The sequence below is a fragment of the Abrus precatorius genome, unplaced genomic scaffold (genome assembly GCF_003935025.1).
Source record: "Abrus precatorius isolate BTA unplaced genomic scaffold, Abrus_2018 Scaffold5, whole genome shotgun sequence".
Lineage (NCBI taxonomy): Eukaryota > Viridiplantae > Streptophyta > Magnoliopsida > Fabales > Fabaceae > Abrus > Abrus precatorius.
In genome coordinates this window covers 15,954,744-15,976,882 of record NW_020874395.1, presented here as the reverse complement: position 1 = coordinate 15,976,882, position 22,139 = coordinate 15,954,744, and the positions used below count along the sequence as shown (strand labels likewise).

At 30.6% G+C, this 22,139-nt stretch overlaps 4 protein-coding genes and 5 non-coding genes across 9 annotated transcripts; 1 reads left to right on the top strand and 8 right to left on the bottom strand.

Moving 5' to 3' along the window:
- Window positions 1-579: 579 nt before the first annotated feature.
- Window positions 580-681, bottom strand: LOC113868262. Its single transcript, XR_003505282.1, has one exon. It is a non-coding gene; the product is annotated as a small nucleolar RNA Z43 (small nucleolar RNA).
- A 2,459-nt stretch (window positions 682-3,140) lies between these two features.
- LOC113868275 lies at window positions 3,141-3,265 on the bottom strand. The gene has a single exon (XR_003505296.1). It is a non-coding gene; the product is annotated as a small nucleolar RNA SNORD14 (small nucleolar RNA).
- Window positions 3,266-3,543: 278 nt separating this feature from the next.
- On the bottom strand, window positions 3,544-3,668 carry LOC113868276. The gene has a single exon (XR_003505297.1). It is a non-coding gene; the product is annotated as a small nucleolar RNA SNORD14 (small nucleolar RNA).
- Window positions 3,669-3,825: 157 nt separating this feature from the next.
- Window positions 3,826-3,929, bottom strand: LOC113868263. The gene has a single exon (XR_003505283.1). It is a non-coding gene; the product is annotated as a small nucleolar RNA snoR99 (small nucleolar RNA).
- A 433-nt stretch (window positions 3,930-4,362) lies between these two features.
- On the bottom strand, window positions 4,363-4,464 carry LOC113868261. The gene has a single exon (XR_003505281.1). It is a non-coding gene; the product is annotated as a small nucleolar RNA Z43 (small nucleolar RNA).
- A 1,118-nt stretch (window positions 4,465-5,582) lies between these two features.
- LOC113867424 (protein CONTINUOUS VASCULAR RING 1-like) lies at window positions 5,583-10,101 on the bottom strand. Its single transcript, XM_027502744.1, has 7 exons — window positions 9,728-10,101; window positions 8,980-9,032; window positions 8,343-8,452; window positions 7,827-7,994; window positions 7,637-7,734; window positions 6,858-6,984; window positions 5,583-6,231 (listed from the first exon to the last, which is right to left on the bottom strand). Exons 1-7 carry the CDS (start codon window positions 9,875-9,877, stop codon window positions 6,134-6,136), a joined length of 804 nt encoding a protein of 267 aa, XP_027358545.1. The 5' UTR covers window positions 9,878-10,101; the 3' UTR covers window positions 5,583-6,133.
- Window positions 10,102-10,903: 802 nt separating this feature from the next.
- LOC113866800 (outer dense fiber protein 1-like) lies at window positions 10,904-14,335 on the bottom strand. Its single transcript, XM_027501599.1, is given in 4 exon segments — window positions 10,904-11,110; window positions 11,112-11,187; window positions 11,235-11,355; window positions 14,254-14,335. Coding segments are annotated over 4 exon segments (486 nt in total).
- Window positions 14,336-15,116: 781 nt separating this feature from the next.
- LOC113868097 (dynein light chain LC6, flagellar outer arm-like) lies at window positions 15,117-15,525 on the top strand. Its single transcript, XM_027503662.1, has 2 exons — window positions 15,117-15,254; window positions 15,382-15,525. Exons 1-2 carry the CDS (start codon window positions 15,117-15,119, stop codon window positions 15,523-15,525), a joined length of 282 nt encoding a protein of 93 aa, XP_027359463.1.
- A 2,038-nt stretch (window positions 15,526-17,563) lies between these two features.
- LOC113867906 lies at window positions 17,564-21,602 on the bottom strand. The gene is made up of 5 exons (XM_027503414.1): window positions 21,185-21,602; window positions 20,623-20,691; window positions 18,819-20,518; window positions 18,555-18,693; window positions 17,564-18,341 (listed from the first exon to the last, which is right to left on the bottom strand). Exons 3-5 carry the CDS (start codon window positions 20,493-20,495, stop codon window positions 17,692-17,694), a joined length of 2,466 nt encoding a protein of 821 aa, XP_027359215.1. The 5' UTR covers window positions 20,496-20,518; window positions 20,623-20,691; window positions 21,185-21,602; the 3' UTR covers window positions 17,564-17,691.
- Between the last annotated feature and the right edge of the window lie 537 nt (window positions 21,603-22,139).

The window sequence follows — 22,139 nt, the reverse complement described above, 5'->3', positions numbered from 1 at the left end:
ATTTTTCCTCAATATCCCTATCACTAAACGTGTCCTTAATATTAGTACACTTAAAACCAATGGTCAATTTTACCATTTACAAATTTGAAGATAAAACATTAAATTTTCCATTCAATATCAGGGAGTTGTTCATTGATTCATCTGTTAAAAGGTCAGAACGTCCCATAAATATTAAATGATATAATAAAACATAAACTCAAATATATACCAACTAAAACGTTTTGAAATTGGAACAAAGAAAGCAAATGACTTATAAGGTATAAGAATTTCTCAAAACTTAACAAAAAATAAAAAAGGATAATGAATACACCCAAGAAAGTGGGAATTTAAGAAAAGCAAATATTGGTCTCCAAAACAAGAGAAGATTAGGTTAGTCTACAATGAATAACTTCAAAAGGTTGGCCTCATAGAGAAGATTAGGTTAGTCTACAATGAATAACTTCAGACATATGTTTGTCAATTTTCAATCATTTAATCATTGGCCAACATACGACGAACAAAGAGCAGAAAAAGTTAAACAAAAACATAAATTTCTATGAAACTTAAGACCCTAAAACAAAATTAGATGAAAAAAAAAAGGGACTCAGAATATGGGTGGTGATATATCAGGATGGTCGGCAAGGCCGAATGAGGCCAATTACGACGAACGAGACCTTAATTACATCGAAATCGTCACTGTCCCCTTTGTGATTCAGCTGCTGAGAAACAAAGACAAGTTCATAAGAGATAATTTAGAAGCGTAAACGAAAACCCCAGACGCAAACGAACGAAGATTGGAATATAAATGCGATCTCTGGGAAGAGAATTACAAACCCTAGAAAGCTATTAGGTTGAGAGAGTGATTGCAGCACTGCGCTTGAGGTAGGGTTTTAAAGAGCACAGTGAAGTAACTTTTGGGCTTTTCTCTAGAACTAGAATTTTCATAGCAAGGCCCACTCTAAAATCTTTTTTATTGTTAATATTCATTTGCAAATAAAAGCAATTAAAACAAATAGGCTTCATATACACCAAAAACACAATTGGGCTTTCTTTTTTAAACTGTGGTTCACCTCATTTGAAAAAAATTTGACCAAAAACATTCCAGAAAAAGAAAACTCGTAAAGGTCTTAATATATGTTATCATTTATTGGTTGAATTATAGTTAAATTAGAGTCAAATTAATAAGATATACGTTTAAATGTTAAATAGGGTATTAATATAAAATTATAAAAAATACATTATATGTTTCTATATAAAAAATTTATAATAAACAGTTATAACAACTTCGTGTATATATTATATATAAATCTTTATTTACCTAAATAATATTTAAGAAAAAATTGAAAAAATAATTAAAAAAACTAATTCAAACAATTTTTTACACTTCCTTTTATCTAATTTTTATTAATTCGGGTTAAATTTCACCAATTTGGCTGATATTGAGCATGATAAGAAAAAGGAAAGGTAAAATGGAGGAAATAAAAAAGGAATAGCTATAAAGGCCATGTGAAGTGAAAGTGTGTGAACAATGACATTGGTGAAGAGATTTGGTCATTGACAATGTTAAACTCACTAATAATCTATGACTACAGCTTTGAAGAACTTGTGTGTTAGCTACAAACTTAAAGCATGTTTGATTACTATTTTGAAATCAGTTTTATTTTTAAAAATAAATTTTAATATAAATTTGTCCTAAAATTTATTTCTAAAAACAGAAAACTATTTTTAAAATAGTAATTAAACATGCCCTTACTCTCTACTATAGATGATATTTATCCTTATTAGTGATCATATTTATAATTACTTTTCCTCTTATTTTTTTTCAAGTTACCATTTACAATTTTTTTTTCTTTTTTCTCATCTCCATCCTCCATGTTCTCTCACTCCCTATGCATCAACCGATAAAGATAACTTTTTTTCATCTTCTTTTTATGCTTGAGTTCATGTCGGCTGATTTTGACATGACCCATTATGCTTTACATGCTTCTAAGTTCCTCAAATTTCAGTTTCAAGTATTTTGTACTGTGTTAAGATATTTGCAATAAAAAAAAATTGCTTAACAATGGCCTATTTGGTTCCAAAGACATAGTTGATCTTAAGAGAAAAACAATTTTTTTACTTGTTTCACTTGATTTTCTAATGGACATTTTGTTCAGTAAGTATTTTGAGCAAACAGGGTATATTTTATTATGCTTTGTTTTTGAAGCATTATATTATTGTTCTTTTAAAAATGTTTTTACTTTCATTCTTAAATGTAAGTGTCCTTAAACTGTCTTTTTGAGACTTCAATCTAACTATCATTGATAAAAATAACAATAATAATTAAACAATAAAACCGCGATGACATCAGTTATTTTGTGAGATATACTTGGAATATCATCTTGAATCAAATTTTAATTGACTTTTTTCTTTTTTGCAAAGAAGGTACCATGAATCCATGATAGTGGTGAGCTCGAACATCAAACTTAACTCAGAATGCAGTTGGAGTCTGTAATTGTAACTTTGATCGTACAAAATAAATTTATTTATGAACTTAACCCTACTTATTTAGTAATATAAAAGAATTTTATCAAATATTGCGGAAATACTTCAAATGATCCGCTTATAAAAAAAAAACATAACATTTATTACATTTTTAATTTTCTTGATATTATTTACACTTTTTCAATAAAAAAAAGGTTTCTCTTTTAATTGTGTTATCCTCTGTATTAGATTTTTGCATAAACTAGTGTGATTAAGAACTGCTTAGCTTTATATTTGAAAACTGATTAGGTGCTTCTCGTTTTGCCAAATTGTGCACATTAAAATTATTAATTACACACTTTTGACTTTAATAATAAATTGTGCGTTTTTTCCTTTATGTTTATTATTTCGTTAAGTTTCCATGGTCTATCTTTTTACTTGATTAAAAGTGCATAATTAATGAAAAAATAATAGATAAGAGAGGGTGCAAATTAAATTTGTTCAACAATACTCTTCCCTTAAGATGAAAATATATAAAACAGAAATTACAAATAAACTACTTTATGGACTTCTAAATACCTATAGTTCTTCAAATTCTGAATAACGTGATTTTGGATTTAACAAACTTATCAAATTTCAAAAATATTTGTAAAACCATAATTTTAATACTTAGTCAAAATTAGGAAAAAGCAATATTAGACCTCAGACATCCAAGGAAGGATGATAGCAGCAATAGCTCTCAAAGCCTGGCGGAGGCGAAAGCTCTCAGGCGGCCACTGCGAATGTTTTGAGAAACAAGCCTTTGGATTTGTCATCATTGGCCATTTTAATCCGAATGAACTAAATTCACCATCAAGTATTAATTCAAACAATAGATAATAGCAAGAATTTAATTAAAAAAAACACAATGAATTTATTTTAATAAAAACTGCTACTTTTTTGCTTGCTATCAAAATTAAGAAAACAATATTATCGAGTGATAGTTATTCTAATCACAAGATGATCTCTCCTATCAAACGAGTTCAAACAATGATGACACCATAAATTATATGGCACATAATATCAACAAATTGGGAATTTTATTTCAACCAAAATAAACAAAGTCTCAGACATCCAAGGAAGGATTGTAGCAGCATTAGCTCTCAAGCCTGGCGAAGGCGAAAGCTCTTAGGTGGCCACTGCGAATGTTTTTGAGAAACAAGCCTTTTATGATATCATCACTGACAACAACTATGACATGGTAATTCAAAAAGGAAACAAAACATGCAATATATGAGAAAAATTTTCAGAACATAGAAGAAAAACTGATCAACAAGTATACTATGTAACTAATAATGACAAATAGCCAATTTTATAACATTATGAATGTGATGATAAAACATTCAATTTTCCATTCCATAATGATCAGCAAGGCATTAAAAGCAAAGCTGATAAAGTGATTAAAATGGATAGATTGAATATGAGGGACATGTTCATCCCTAAGGCACTCAGTGTCACTGCTAAAGGGGCAGACGTGAAGTCCCATTTAAACCATCACCAACAATAAATAAATTCAAATATATACCAATACATTCACAACAACTAAAGGATTATCATAAGAAAGAAAATTAGAAATTGAAGTGGAGATCACTTTCTAAGACTTTTAATCTTTCCTAAGAAGCAAGAATTTATAAAAAAAATTAATTAATAAACAATGAGTTAAGAAAACGTTAAAAAATGGGAAATTAGAAAAAAAAAACATATATTGGCCTCATAGAGAAGATTAGGTTAGTCTACAATGAATAACTTCAGACATATGCTTGTCAATTTTCAATCATTTAATCATTGGCCAACATACGACGAACAAGGAGAAGAAAAAGTTAGACAAAAACATATTTCTACGAAAAATTACGACCCTAAGACAAAATTAGATAATGAAAGGGACTCAGAATATGGGTGGTGATATATCAGGATGGTCGGCAAGGCCCAAAGAGGCCAATTACGACGAACGAGACCTTAATTACATCGAAATCGTCACTGTCCCCTTTGTGATTCAGCTACTGAGAAACAAAGACAAGTTCATAACAGATAATTCAGAAGCGTAAACGAAAACCCCAGATGCAAAGGAACGAAGATTGGAATAAAAATGCGATCTTTGGAGAGGGTATTAGAAACCCTAGAAAGCAATTAGGTTGAGCGAGCGATTGCAGCACTGCGGTTGAAGCATTGAGGGGTAGGGTTTTAAAGCGTAGGGTCAAGTAATTTGGGCTTTTTCTCTAGAATTTTCTTAGGTTACGCCGTTTGTTGACCTGCTTTCCTCAAATAAGAACAATTAAAGTTAGTGTGTGGGCTTTGTACCCAAAAATTCTCAATTGGGCTTCATTCTACAAAAACAATATTTGAAAAAAACATGAGGCTGAATTCGTGAATGTTTTAATTCATGATTTAATGGTTGTTACAGTTGAATTAGAGTCAAATTAATAATAATAAAATACTTATTATTAATTTTATATAATAAACTGATATAAAATTATAAAAATAAGTTAAGTGAAATTTTCAAATAATATAAAAAAGACACTACATGTTTTACAAAATAAATGTTGATAATATAGATAAATAACAATATATATGCAGATGTCGTATGTAAAATTTTATTTATTTAAAAATATTTAGAGTGAAAAATTAAGAAGTATTTAAAACAAAATTGATTCAAGGAAGTTTTTTGGATTGAGTTTTATTTATTTCATCAGATTCTTGATCAATTTAACTAATTTTCTGAATTATCCAAACTAATGACCTTATCAGTTTTTATCCATTTGATTGAACTGATGAGTTCGATCCAATTATAATAATTATCGCATTTTCAATTTTTAAACCAAAAGAAAGACCACCTTTTCTACAATCATGACTACATGTAATATTTGTTTGGACAGTTATGAAGTCAGTTTAGTTAATAGTAGGCAGATTTGATATTTCACAATGTACTTTACTTTTTCTCCCTCCTTTCCTCTTCTTCTCCCTCCTTAAAGGAACAAAAAATCAGCAAGTTTTCTGTAAAAGCTGTTTTTTTATTAAATGTTTCTCTCAGAAAAAAAAGGTAATATTACAACATAAGTAAACTCTTCTTTATAATTGCAATAAATGGAAACTATTTACTCTTTAAAAAAAAACAAACAAAATTTATAAATACACCAATTTTACAAATGTTGCAAATGCTCTACTGATACACAGTTTTTAATCAGACTAAATATAATATAGGCACACCAAAAATTATAGCACAATGAAAGTTTTTACTTGCCTTTTGAGCAAACTAAACCTTATATTGTAAGCTAACGAGTTTTGGTGGCATCTTGAATAGTTGGTTAGTTAATGATAACCGCATAGAAACACTGCATTAAGTTGAAAATCATCAATCAATCAGCACTACAAAATTGAATTGCTATAACAAGTACAACCAGTAGATTATACACAGGTAAAAATTCGTGACTCCAAGCAGAGAATAGAATTTTGTGTGCCTGTCAAACAAACGCTAAATTCTACATTCTTGCACAGAAACGAATGTTACACATGCCATCAGAGTCTATCACTTTCTCAGCAATCAATCACGCAAATTTAATACTTGCATGCCCAACACAATGGTTGCATTGTCATTCTGATGGCTTCATATGATACCAAGGAACTAAAACATGAACAACAACTCTACCCTTCACACTCAGCTTCTGTTGGTTCTGTTTATATCGCCTTGTATGACTCGTGCATCAATCGTGGATAGGATCTGTGGCATTGACATGCCTCCCGAAACAACAATTTCTGCAATTTTGAAACAAATTCAAGCATTTGTTGAAACTAGAGTGGAATGAATTAGATGTTGTTATTATCATCATTATTATGTCTTCAAGCAAGAGATATACCAGGACCAGTAAAAACAGAAACAGGGAAGGATCAGAAATTGGTACCATCAGTCTATTTTGTCCGCAAACAAAAAATAACAATTTGGTTAACACCACCAACTAGTTAGATCTGACATTATTAAAGAAACAAATATAATCCCTACTTTAGCAACTCTTTGTCAATTTAAGCCTTGAGACTCTAATGCATGCAAGTCAATTTGAACTTTGACGCCAGTGCACATTATGGATCAAATTGATTAGCGGTTCTCAAGACTTGGGGAATAGGTATGCCTTTTCATAATGTTAGGGATTGAAGATGGTTGTTAAAATCAGGGACTGTGTACATTTTTGTAATATCAAAGAGCAAATTGATAAGCGAGACCAATTTTATGAACCACATTAATATTTTACCCAAACTTTGACATATATAATATAATTATTAACCAACCATCTTCATAACATAAACATAGTGCAAAATAAATATATGTGCTTGCTTTGATTTCTATAACTTGAGACTGAGTAACTAACAAAATAAGAACCACTTACCAATTCCTTCACGAACTGATAAGTTTGGCCTGATGACATCTTTTGTGTTGACAAGAAATATATCACCAATATAAAGATGGTTTGTAGGAACATAGACGCAGCATAGCTCCTCGTCTCCAGAATAGTTCTGTAAAATGATAACTAATTTCAATATCTAATAATGTACACCACATTTATAAACACATGTAAATGATCTTAAAATATTGACAATAAACCTGTCTCATCAAACTCAAAATCATCAAATGCTAATCCATATAGAAACTTTCCAAAAACTTGTTGAACATATGGCAGAACAATTGAAAAAGAATATAAAGTGCTAAACGGCAACCAACAAAATAAGAATAATGGATGCAAGGAATGGTGCAACAATATGGAGCCCTGACAATTGCGTTGGACATCCAATAAGTTCTAGTTTGTAAACAGATGGCCACATGGTAAAATAATAATCTATAATTTATCAAACCAAGCCAATCAAGCATTAGCTACACTTGCTTTGTATGATTCATGATATACATGATCATATAAACCTGTATATCAACCAAGCAAGACATAAATTAGCATATTATCAGCAAGTATGAAGCAAAAAACAAAGTCAAAACTATTCCCTTCTAGTCTGACACAGCTTCATCAGAAAATAACTAAAAATACAGTAAAGCAACATTAAACTACTAATGAAAATAGTGACACCAGGGCATACATAATGAAACCCCAATTCAAGCAATGATGGACAAAAAAGTTCTGAACTTAAAAGCTAACAATCATTAAAGTTGCTTAGAAACCTGTAGGACAACAGATGAGGTTATGAATCCAAATGCATATTCACCAACACGTGGATGCCGAATGATGGCTACTTCTTTGAAGGCTTGTGTATTTTGATCTGCAGCAGCACACTTGTTAACATAAAATTTTTCCACATATTTAACTCATGTCAGTATCACAATTAACAGTAAGATGTTAGCAAAAACACACCTGGAGAGATTGCAGCACTAATCTGCTTAGAGGCATTATAAATATGACGAACAAGTGGCATTTGCTTGATAAACCACTCCCCAAGGCCCAGGACAGATGCACCCAACCATGATGACATGAAAACCCCGACCAAGAAGATGAAAGTTATGGAAGTTATGAATCCAAGACCTGACCAAGGTATTAGCAGATAATGTCAACAAGTTTAATACAATCAATTGAATTTGTTTTGTTGCTCTATTGTATGTACATTTCAATATGTAATTCCCCCTTCCCCCATGCCAAAAAATAGAAAATAAATAAATAAATATTATGAATATAAATTTATTAAAAGATACATCCAAGAAATCTAAATACTAAGGAGCAATACTTTTTAGAAGAGTCTCATGTAAAATACACACACACATGCCAAAAAAAAAAAATAAGACACAATTCACAGAGATGCAGAAATTATGGTTAAATGCAATCTTTACAGAAGTAAAGGTTAATAGTGAGGTACCAGAAGGCATAAGCACTTACCAAAAATATCAATTCCAAGCTGAGCATATATTGGAGAGAAAAATCCATCCACAAAATGAATAAACCACCATGTTATATAGAAGGTGATTGCAAGTGGAAAGAGAATGACACTGCATAAGAACAGGCAGTGAGTTACCACAGTATCACAAATTTACCAACGGAAAAACAAAGGAACTCATGAATTGCAAAATTCCAAAGCAACAACTGGTCCCACAAATATAGGTAACCACGAGGCAGAAGTATAATACAGCAAACCTTAGATGGGTACAAGCATAGAGGTGAATACTGGAAAAGAACTAACATTCTATGCTGCAAGCACTCTTCATCAAATCATCTTTGATGACTTAACCTTTATCTTTTTCTCCATTACCTTGTCCTTATAATGTAAATCAGGTACTGAGATTGCAATGAGATTGTTACACACTTTTGGGATAATTATATTGAGAATAGTCAAAAAAGACTATATATTAGTTAGTGTTGTTCATTAAGCGATTAGGATTTGGAACTCTTCCTGTCTCATAAGTGTACAAAAGTATCAAGAATGGAGATGATCATGTTTAAGAATGTACAATACATATCATAATCATATATCCATGCTTGAATATCAAGATATTGGATAGAAGAAAGAATTACTCACCATCCAGTCATGAACTTTTTTGATGCCCAGCTTCTAACAACTTTGTAAAAAGTCTACAAAATCGACGGAAACAACAAATACCAACCTGTGAGACAAATAGTTATGAATGCAGAGAAAATTCTTATATGCAACTAAAAGAGTGGGATAACTCTTATTTGGGATTCACAACGATCAAAAAACAAACCACTTCTGATATATGTATGAATGCATCTCCCCCCCCCCCCCCTCTCTCCTAGGATTTGAAGCCCTCAATTTACAAGTGTCAAAAGTTCTTCAACTCAAATAAAAAAAATTATAGTCCCATTTATAATTAGCACTAGAAAGCTTCATTTACTTGCTAATTTTGCTATCACTTTCCATTCTGAAATCAATTTCATGAATGGTATAACCTCGGATTATCATCTAATTAAATCTGCAATGTAGTTGAAGGTAGACACTTCTCTCTAATCCCTAATTTTCAAACCAATTTCTTAGTGCCTCACAACATGAGCTCATCAATGCTACGAAATCAAAACAAATCACTGATCCCCCAATTATTCATTCAAGCTTGTATCATTCCTAACTAGTTCATCAATACCCCAAAGTAAAAAAAATCCCAATCTAAGTCAAAAAATGAAACTTTCAAGTAAATCCCCAAAACTAACACATTCAACAAAGTCCAGATTGGGCGAATTGGAGAAAAAGAGAAACCGAGAATGAATTGCATTGGTGAATGAAAACCCTAATCTGGGGTAGAGGAAGAGATCACCTCGCGGCCAGCATCGTGCGGGGAAGAGGACGATGAGGAGGGTTTGGGGGAGGAGGTGCCGGCGGCGGCGGCGGATTCGCCGACGGGGATGAGAAGCTCTCGATCTCTGTCTCTGGTGGTGATGGCCATGGTGGATTTTTCATCACCCATTAAGCGACGCCGTTTTTAATCCAAAACACAAAATCTCTTTCTTTCTGCTTCTTCGCTGTGTGTGTCCCTCGGAGAATCCGAAGATGCAATCCACAGTTGGTCTTCTCCTTCTTTTTTTCTTTCCTTTTTTTTTTTTTGTTTTATAATTTTTTTTTCTTAAAATATATTTCCAGTCTATCTGTATATGAGTACTTCCCCACAGTGACACTATGTATTCAAGTCACACTCAGTTGACATTTCTAGTTTAGTATTTATTGAAAAAAAAAAATTCTAGCTTCTTTGTCTCTGTTTGCTATGAACAAATTTGATTTCAGCATTAAATCATGTTGTTGGGTTTTAATGGGTTATTTTATGAGATAAATAAATACTTGAGGTAAATTAATAAAAAAATTATGTTTAAATTGTATAAAATTATATTTAAGTATTTACTTAAACTTGAACTAAACAACATGTGTTAAGTTAGAATAATCTAAAAAAATTCATGTAATTTACTATTTTTAATGAAAAAAAAAATCTTTTATCTGCATTCATAAAATGAAATTCATGATTTTCAACTTATTACTTTATTTGAAACAAATACCTAAATAATGTATTAGCTGTATTATTTTGAGACTTGTCTTCCTGCACCAAAGAGTGTTCATCATGTAGTCTATGGTCGACATCAAATAAATGAGGTGTCATCAATTATGAATTGGAATTTTACATCCATCACAAAGTTTTCCTTAGAAAAAATTTTGGTGACATTAATTGATTGAAATACTGATATAAATTACACGACGAATTAACATTAGTCAAATATTAAATTTTTTAAAATATCATTTATTATAAATTTTTTTAATAATTTCTTCCAAAATTTTTCTTCATTTATCTGGACATCTTTTCAGGAATTAAAAGGGCAGATGTTATGCATGTGTGTGCAAGGGAAAAATTAAAGAGTGGAGATTACAATAAAAATCTTACTGATTACAAACAACTTATTAAACTATGGTATCAAATTGATTGGTGTAGGCATAGCAAACTAGCTAGCTAACTCACACAAAATGTAGCAAGTATTATCAGGGCATGGATCATAAACCCCTGGCAAGGATAAAGGTTAGAAGGTGGATAATAGGGCACATTGCACTTGGAACAGATGCACCATGGAGGACACGGACGGAAGCACGGTGAAGGAGGTTTACAACCATGGCACTTGAAGCCATGACAATTAGGGCATGGTTTGCACTCACCATTGATGGCACTTGAGGCTCTCACACTTGACACAACTGATGACACACTCGCCATCACACTTGGAACATTGTTTTTCCTTCTTCCTTCTTCTTTTCTTCTTTTCTTCAGCTCTTTTGTTCATATCTTTCACAGGATTATGACACTGCTGAACTTCTTCTTCAGCAAGTTAGCCAAACAAACCATGTTCACATCATCAACTGTCACTGCCACACGATCCTCTTCATCACCTTCTAGTGACACTGCAGTCACACCTGTTGGTTTTGGCCATAGCTCAACAAAATAAATAAATAACACAAATGGTGGGTTCTGTTTACATGAATATATAGTCTTTTATTGCTCTGACTGGTCAACAAGAAAAGTCAATATATAAATAACAAAAATAGCATTGTCTTTTGTCTATTTGTACATGAGTAGAAGGAATCCAACTATTGTTATTGTATTGTTTGATTTGATAACATGATTTAGGATAATCAATTTCTTGCTAGTCTTTATTAAATACATATTTATGTTTCCTAATAAATAAAATATCGTACTTATATTAATGATTTTAAATGAATATCATTAGTACAAATATATATATCAATAAAACATATATGTCATTATAAAAAAAAAAATGGGGCGGCTTATATTAGTCTAAATTTGCTAATTTCAGGATATATTTAAATACATTTATTAAATAAATAAATGCATTTCAACTGTGTATTGGCTTAGTTTTGTTAATCAAGCCTACTAATAACTAATAAACGGAGAAAGATTTTGTTTAATTTTCAAAAATTAAAATCCATCGTACCAACCGTTGTAACTTGTTTAAAATCTATTTTATAATAATTAAAAATTATCAAAAAGTATTTTAATATTTTGAGTTTCAAATACTTGTTTAGAAATTTAAAAAAAGTTACTATATTAATTAATTATTTTATACAAATACCAAATATAAAAAATAATATGATTTTTTTGAATTGTTCATGAAAATAGAAAAAATAACAAATTAAAAATGTATAATATAAAATATATATATACATCTTTAATATGTAATATAATAACTATATAGTAGATAAATCTGTATTATGTAGATTAGTTAACATACACGTAGATAAATAAATATGGAATCTTTAATCTATCATCCCTTTTATTTTTTATTCAGCTTCCTTCGTTTAGGAAAGATTCACATGTAAATGTAATTCAAAAATCTAAAAGAAAAAAATAATTTAATGTGGGCGTTATAATAGTCATCAAATCGTATGGCATACCAAATACTCTATAAAATTCCTATCGTTATCTTTCAGAACAAGAAGAGGAATGTTATAGTGGCAATAAATTAGTACGTCTAACACCCATTTTATCATATATTTTATTCTGGTTACAATAATAAAATAATATTTTCATTTTTATCATATATATATATATATATATATATATATATATATATATATACTATTTTAATATAATAATTTATTCGATAAAATTTTTAAGTAAAATTATAAAGTATTCTTAGATTATTAAAAATAAAACATTAATAATCTAGATAGATTAGTGATAATATTCATTGAATAATCCGGATACAAATAAAATATTGATACACATAGAGATAATTATTAAACTAACTCAATCTAATAATTTTTTATGGTTAATATTATTTTAAATTATCAATAAAATTTTTTTAAGAAGAAATATAAAACTTTCTTTGACTTAAGATTATCATAGTATCTAATAAATTATTTGTTATATTTTAATTTTGGATAAATATTACTTTAAAGCACTAGTTGAATAAAAATTAAATATAATTAAATACTTATAAAATTAACATTACTTCTAAAAAGAATCTATCAATAATGATTTTAAACTCTATTAAAATTAAAACTTGCTAAAATAATTGAATGGAAGAAGAAATAAATTTTCTTAAGTCATTTATGAAAAATTAATTTAGTAGATTATTAACAAATTATATCATATTCTAGAGTTAATTCAAAGTTGAAAATATAATTTTATTTTATTTTTTATTAATTTAATCTTTATAAATTATAAATTTTATAAAATAATTCATACCATCATTGTATACTGATATGGTATCCAGAGTTTTGTATTAGAGTTTGGCAAGAGAAGAGAAGAAAGAAAGAAAAAATTAAAAGATAACATGAAAAGAAAGGTTCTTTATTTGAATGTCATAAACTCATAAACTGAGTGTAGATAACTATGGATTTATATCCTCTAAAGTGTGTCTTTAAATCCAATCATTTAAATATATTATTTAATAGAATATAATATTTATTAATATAATTTTAATAGATAAAATTTAATATAGTGAAAATGTCATTACAAAGTTTCTATTTCTAGATAATTATATCATTTCACAATGGTTACCAACATGATATGATTACATGCTTGTCATATTACTGCTTATCGATAATCAGGGTCACATTTTAAATAGTTTTTATTATATAAAACAAAATAAACATGTAATAAAAAATAATAAATAAATAACTTAATTAAAATTATAAATTTTTTTACTAATACATTAAATCTTGTAATTTTAATAATATTAAATAGAAACTTATTTTGTAATTTTGAGTTTGAGTTTTAATAAATTCATACTTAAACAAGATACTAAGTTAAGTAATTTAGTTCACATGGTACTAATAAGATGTTTATTATTTTTAAAAAAAGTTGTAGAATCTTTTTTGTCATGGAAATAAGGTTCTCCCAACAAAATTAAAAATAAATAGAAATTTAAAAATAAAAAGTGACAATTTTTATGAAAAAAAAAATTTTTTGACCCACAAATTTCATGAATAAAGACAGGGATAAGACATTACCCAATTTAAGTTTGCCAAGTGATAAAATTCACCAAAAAGTTGAGTCTTAGAAGGTTAGTGATTAGTCAATTAGTGTTGGCTTCAATGGTATGGTTGGGTCTTGAGGAGGCCATTGAACGTAGAGACAACCTTATTCTATTCGCATAATTAAGCAAGTTGCTCTATGACACGTGACATGCACTCCAGAAAGGAATTTGAGTTCCATAATTGGAAAAAAAATAAAATTATAATCCTTTAAACACTATGGTCTTAACTAATAAAAATTATATATATATATATTGTAAAAAAATAAACATTAATAAGCTATGAAGTAGCTGAAAGTGCATGGTTTCGAACCACCCAACAATTTCTTCTGTAATTGATTCAAAGACAAAACTTCAGACATTATAAGGATCCCAGTTCTGCTCCCTTCAGCCATTGTTCCTTGTTGGAATAACACACTTTTTTTGCTAAAAATAAAAAATCATTCTTAGCAAGTCACTGGTAAGATTATTTATTATGGCTATGGAAATGTATTAAATTTCACTTTCATTAGAAAGGGAAAAATGGAATAAAATGCCTTTTTTTTTGTCTCTAAAACTAAAGAAAAATTCAGACATGTAAACAAATGACTGAATAGACTAGAATGCCTTTTGAAAATTCGTAGGTTGTGACTTTTTCAATTGTCAAGGTATCATCAACATTTGCTGCTTCAAGCACCAGTCAATTTTTCTGTCTATGAAATTAGAGCTCTCGTTAAACAAATGCTTATTCTAGCACGATCTAATCGAAAGAAACACGTCAAGAGAATTAGTAATAACACCTTTTCCATTGGTCAAATAATTTCGTATATTTTTTTAAAATGAACTTTGGAAAATATAATTTTTATAGTTCAATGAATTTTGCACTTTCAACTTTGAAGTTTGAATCAAATGAGATTAATTATTAGTGAATGGAGGAAGGCATAAAAATTAAGAAAAGGGATTAGACACATACAAATGGAGACAATATAGTGTCAGGTTACGTGCCATTCTGAATGCTTTGCCACTTTCCTCATTCACTCACTCAATTCCAAATGTATCATTGTTGACAAAGGAATTCTTTCAGAATCTCAGCCATTGATTCTTACACAATCTTTTGCCACATAACCTTTTATATCTATAGAACAACAAAGAGAGAGAGATTCGGGAATCATCCATCTTTGGTTTTTCTAAGAGACGATGTTGGAAGGAAAAGCTGTGGTGAAAGAAACAGACATGCCCTTGAAGATGCAAATCCAAGCCATGTCATTTGCTTCTCACGCCCTTGATCTGTATGATGTTTATGATTGCATATCTATTGCAGGATACATCAAGAAGGTACATCATTTTTAATTTTTCTTTTTCTTTTTGGCTAAAATGTGGTCTTGATGTTAATTTGCTTGATGGGTTTAATTTATATTCCTATTAATTAAATGGGTTTGTATTTGTACTTTGATTTTTTCAGGAGTTTGATAAGATGTATGGAAGTGGGTGGCAGTGTGTAGTGGGTTCCAATTTTGGGTGCTTTTTCAGTCATTCACCAGGGACTTTCATTTACTTTGCTTTGGAGACCCTCAACTTTCTAATCTACAAGGGGGTCCCCTCTTGATTTTTACATTTGGGATCTTCTTTTTGAATTGAATTTTCATGTATGAGTAGAATATGTATGTTATATAGTATGGAAGAGAATCAAGAGATATGTACTTCTAGGAAATGGATGTTGAAGGGTGTCCTTTTTTACTTCATTAATTAGAGCTATTATATTTTATATTCGTTCAATTATAAAATGCTGTTTGTGTTTCATCCCTTTCATCATTTATTTATCTTTAATGCCTGTGATTTCTTTTTATCTTAATAAACACAGTTTGGTAACACTCTCTGGTAGTTTGGAAATCAATACACTTGATTCTGCATCAACATTTGACCCTCTTTAGTGTAACTTGGACATTGTGTGCTGTTGTTTTATTTTATATCTAACAAAAAAGCCATTAAATTGTCAAAACAGGTTTTTTTGTAAGGAGACACTGGTGTGTGATTAATAAATTCAGACACAGTTAACAAATATCTAAATCTTTAAGCTTGAACGGAGAAATAAAGTTTAATTTAATAATATTTAACTTCAACAAGCATTTAACTTTGACTATCAGTTGAGAGAAATCTTTAAGGTGTAAAAAATATTAATTTATATTTGACATATTAAAATTTTTATTTTTAAAATTTATAAATTATTATGAATATTGAATTTTTGGAATTTTATTTAATAAATAATTTGATATATTAATAATTAACATATTTCAATATATCATTTAAAATAAACAAATAAAGGTCAAATAATTTCTCTTTAATAACAGAGCATGGAAACATTTTTTTTATAATTTTCTTCATTAAAGTTTTCCACCATCATTTCACTTCTCACTAAATTTAGCAAATTAAAATTATTGAAATAGTTTATTAATAAATGTCCTACTATTTTTAATTTTTTTTTGAGTTGACGAAGGAGATAGAGTAAAATTTTAACCAATTTCATTGTTTAAGTTACCTAATTTATAAGTAAATGGAATGAAACTTGATAAAACGAATTACCTTTTATTTTATCAAATTTTTCCTAAATTGAGGATGTAGGATAGAACCTTATATATTTTTGTTAATATATTTATAAAATTACTTATTTATCAACTGGTATGTGGGGTTATTTAATTTAATGATCTTGACTTCAAGTTTTTAGATATCTTACATTAAGAAAGAAAACTTTGTTATTTATAATATTTTTATTTAGTTTAAATAATAATTTTTTAATAAAAGATACATGTAGTCTAAATAAAAAAAATTATTTTTAACTATAGCAAATTACAACACTGATGCATAAATTTGTTAAAAATAGCATTTGAGAAAAACGGCCAGCTTGGAATCAAGAATGGGTTCTTTTTATTTTACCAAAAAAAGTTCTGGTTTTTTAAAAAAAATTTAAGTACAAGTATTTTTTACATAAAATAATCTTGAGCAAAAAATATCCACCTAGAGTAAAATTAGTACTTCCAACCAACCAAGATTCTTTTTATACACCAGATTTAATCTCATATCTTAAAAACATCAAACATATATTACCTAAACCAATCTATGTTGGTGGGCCTGGCAATTTAGTTTAAGGTTGAAAAATTAACTCATGTATAGTCCTTTGTGAGTTTCTAATCAAGCGAGCAGTCCATGAACTCCTTTTTTAAGAAAAACAAATCATTAACATGCAATTTTTATACTAGAGAAAAAAAATTCAGTTTTTCAAATACAAATTCAAGTTTTTAACCTACGTTTGGTCAAGTCTTACTCTAAATTTACCAAGCAAGTTCAAATAAATCGGCCCAAGAGAAAAATGTAAAAGTCAACTTAAAAAAGTAATTATTTGTGCTAATTGATTGGTTCAGATTATTTGATCTGATTGAAAAGAGAAAAAAAAAAAAAAAAACTCAACACAACTGAATCTGTATTTTTAATTAGTTTCAATTGGGGTTGGAACCAAACCCCTCATTTTCCTGATAAATTGTAGTTGGTGAAAGTTTATCTATGATTCCCATCTCTTTTGTACATTTTTCAATTGCTGGGAATTATTAATTAGCATGGAAGGCCCAAAATTAGAATGCATTATAGATTAACCCAAAAGTTTGAGTGCTATTCTTAAACAAGCACTTTTCATAGCAATATTATGCATTCAGCTCTTTATATACAAGGGGAAGATGCTGATGTCGAAAGGCTGTGTATCAATTTGTCTCAAAATCTGTAATCATAAATTTACAATTACCTCCTCAATCAATCCACTTAAAACTAAGTTCTCTACTTCATTAACAACTTGCTCAGCTTCATCAGCAGAAAATCCACGCCTCCAACCCCAGTTCCATATTCCATTTATAAGTCCATTGTTGCTCTTTATATCTCTCCCCATCATTGCATAGATATTATTATCTGTAGCAAGTTTGTTCCCAGTGTTTTCACTGTAAGATGTCAAATTGTCAATTGCATTATAGACTTCATCAACCAACCTACCTAAAGAGATGTGTAAACTTGATTTCCCTGGACAAGTTAGTGATAAAGGGTGAACTGCTTGTGACTTCTGAAGACTTTTACACTCGGTGAGTTCATTTGCACAATCCAAATAGAGTTTGAGATTGGCTATTTCCTTGGTTTCACTTCTTGGTAGGATCTTAGGACAATCCACATCAAGGTTGAAGAGCCCCTCTGCGTGGCCAATAAATGATCGACTTGTTAGAAGCAAATTTTTCAGCTCAGAATTGTCTTTCTCAGGTTTGCAAAAGGTTTCACTGATATTGGTGGTGCTGTCATGAGCTTCTTCAGAAGGGGTGGCATCATTTTCATGTTCAGACTTTAGCATCAAAGTATCATCACCTGAAGAACTCTGGCTTTGACCACAATTTTCTGCAATGTAACAAAAAGGGAGATATAAGTCATGTAAAAAGTACTTTGTTATGTCATGGCTCATGAAGAAGCTTATGATGAATTCTCAATGAAATGATATATGTGATGTTATCCATCTTCTTTCCTTAAAAATATTCCATGCATAACCTCTCATTATCTAATCATTTAACTTTACTATGTAGTGCCAGTGATGATAGCTGGAGAGAAATTTACCTCTAATCTTATTTGCAGATGAATCTACTTCTTCATGCTTCATGGTGAGATCATCGGTTATTGTAGTGATTATTCTAATCTCAGGGCAATCATCTTTGCTAGAAACATTAACACTCTTTGCTTCTTCTTCTTGTCCTAACTGTTCAACCAGTTCAGAAGAATGATGAATTAAAATTCAGATTGACCAAACTCAAATTCTAGAAGATAGTTCAAACACTGCTATATTCCGTAGAGCCAATCAATGAGAATAAAAAGTAGACTTACAACTGGTTTGGCTGCTTCAGGCTCAGCAACAGACCTTTGCTTCTTCATCTGATTCTTTCTATGTTCCTTGGAATTATTAACTTTTTGACTCTTTGATTTTGAGATGGTGTTTGAATTTGAAGCAGTGCTCTTCCTGCTGGGATTCTCATTCTTGTCAATTCTGGACCCACTTTGTGGCTTCCTCAACCTTGTACTTGTAGAGCTGATTTCTCCTTGCTCTTGAGATTTTGTCACAACTTTTGGTTTTGAGACCTCCTTCTCTGGCACCTTTCTGCTAATGGTAATGGTCTTTACCTTAGCTTTTTTATCAAGAGTTTCATTTTCCTGTGATTTGTGACTGATATGACTATACAGTTTTACCTTAGCTCCTGGAGCCTTCTCATTTTCAATAGGCTTGATTTCTTTTGCCTCCAGCTCCACAACCTCCTTGATGAGCTTAGTTCTTTCCTCTTTGGTAAGCCTTTTGGATACATGTTCTTCCTTTTCTTTCACTATGTTGGTGGTTGAACCTTCTCTGTGTTTGATAGTTTTGGAAGGAACTGCTTTTGCTTTTAGATTTCTAAGGGATAACTCTTCTGGATGAACAACAGGCTCATAATTTTTCACAAATCCCTGATATGGAGCACATCGAGGTTTCATAACCACAATAGGAGGTAAATCATTGAACTGTTTGCAATGAGGATCACTGGAATGATGAACATGAAACTGAGGCTTTCTGACTGAATTCTTCTTCAGAAGTCCACTGAAATGAGTAGTCTCAAGAATTTCTTTCAGGGTCTTCTTTTGTTCTGGATTAACCTTCTCAACGTTTTTTCCCACCTTGGGCATATCTATCTCAAATATAGGCCTCTTCTGATTCAGAATTTTTTGACTCTCCAACTGTTTCTGCATAACAGCTGGAAATGATCTTGAGGAGGCTTCTTCTAAGCCCATCAACTTTGCAACCAAATTGGGTACTCTTTCCTTCCTTGAAGTTGTTGGTGAAAATGAAGAATCAGAAAGCCTATCATTCCAAAGACCAGAAGATTGGCTTGAGTTTGTAGAGTGAAATGCTGAAGTTGAATCCAATCTTTCAGTGGTTGCCAATAGATTTTGCTCAACCAGACTCTCCTTAATCACTTTCTTAAGTTCCTCAGTGCAACTACTAGAAGAACCATCGGCTGAAGTCCATGGTCTTTGAAATCCCATTGGACAACTTTGTTCACCAAATTGATTACAATGTGCTGTTCTATCAATCACCTTTGCATCAATTCTGCCTCTTTCAGCTTTCTCCTTTTGTTTTCTCTTCATATAAGCCACATGTTGTGAAGCTTCTTGCACCTTTCGCAGCATCAATAGAGATTCTTGAAGATCAAGAGCTCCCTTCAACAAATCTTTTGCAATATCTTCAGAACTTCCATCATACCTCAGACCCTTAGACCAAGAATCAATCATGTTGTTCAACCTTTGAGCTCCTCTAGACACCTCCATGAGCTGCAAGGATGATGGATCAAAAGACCTTTCTATGGACCCTTCTGAAACCTTCTCTTTGTCTGTTTTGTTTGCCAATGATGTCTCAGCCGTCTTCCGTGATTTTGTCTTGTCCTTCATTTTATGAGAACTGGTCCTGAATTTCCTTATAGCCCCACACTCAACAACTCCTTTTGGATCATCGCATGTCATGAATGGTCTATACATGACTGAGTCTTGAAAGGGATATTCTGTCACAGAAATTTCATCAACAAACTGAGAGACTAATAATATTCTAACAACCTAAATAAACAACAAATTAAAATTTGCTATTAAAATCTCATACAATACTTACATGGTCTTGTCCTCTTGGATCTCACACTTTGTCTACATCAGACAAAAATAATGCTTGTTTGATGTCCCACTGAAAAACATGCAATTAATTAATCAGTCCCCGTCAGAACAACAATTCCATCTAAAACACAGAAAATAGATCAACATAGAAACAAACAAAAAGTCCCGATCAATGGCACACTCGAATTTTCAAAATTGAGCTATTTGCATGTTTTCAATTAGATTCCTGAAGCAAGCACAGAAAGAGACTTGGAGATCTTTATGTAATTCTCCACTGAAATCAGAAAGGACACAACTTGAAACGATGCCAAAAACTCGAACTTTTATCACACATAATCATAATTTTCATGAATTTATTGGCAAGGGGAAGCAATTTTGTGATTCACAGTTCATTTTTTCTTTTTCAGATCACAAAAATATACTCTTTTTTTTTCTGTTCGTCAAGTTGATGACACCAATTTTATCTTCAAAACTCACAACACAGAAGTCAAAATTCAACAGTTAAAACCAAAAGTGCACACACACACACACAAATCAAAATCACGGTTTCATGCAACACTTACCCTTGTTTTCCTTTTCAGCTTTTCATCATTTTCAGCAGCACCAATCCCAAACCAAGATGAAAAACTCATGAGAACATTAAAAAAATGCTACTTTCGAGGTTTTGAGGAGCTTCATCCAAGGGAATGAGGTGCAAGAGACTCAGATCCAAATGGGGGGAGCAGCACAGTGGGTGCATTGCATTGACTTTGTTTGAGAGTGAGAAGGGTAGCAAGTAGCAACACAGTGTGTGTTGCTCTGAATTGTTTAATGGGTACGTTGTGCTGTTGAGACAAGAAGATCGTTGAAAGATTATGAATGTGATAAATGGAAGCAAATAGCTTTGGTCGTACACAATGTTGCAGAAAGAAGCAAAGCCAAAGCCTGTTGTTTCAAAAGCACCAAAGTTAGTCACAGAGTGGAAAATGCCTCCACGCAAACTAGTTCATGAAAACCAAAATTTTAGAACTTTCTTTCTTCTTTCTTCAAAGTTATCACGCATTGTTTTTTCAAATATTTTTTACCATAAAAAGGGTGTTTTTATTACTCACTTTTTTCAATAAACAAATAATAAGGCTAGAAGTTATATCCTAGTCATCAAAACAGTTACTGTTTTGAAGACACAGATGGGTCAGCTAGGGACAATTAATTAAGGTTATAAAATAGTTAATTGCTGTCATAACTCTTACGTAAACCATTGTCTTTATAAGATGACACCTGGGGTATGCGAAATGCTAGCTTAGTTATTCACAAAAAAATATATTTTTGTATTACATTTAGTATAATTATTAAATTCAACCTTGCCTCCAAAGTCGTATTTCTCTAAATAAGGTAATTATTCCACCCTCAACAAGAGGGTGTTTATATTCATAGAAAAAAGAGAGATAAGACAAGAGGGAAAACAAAATTTAAATGTGATAAGCAATATATATATATAAATTAAAAAAAAATGAGAACTCTTTCGTCATGCTATGTGAA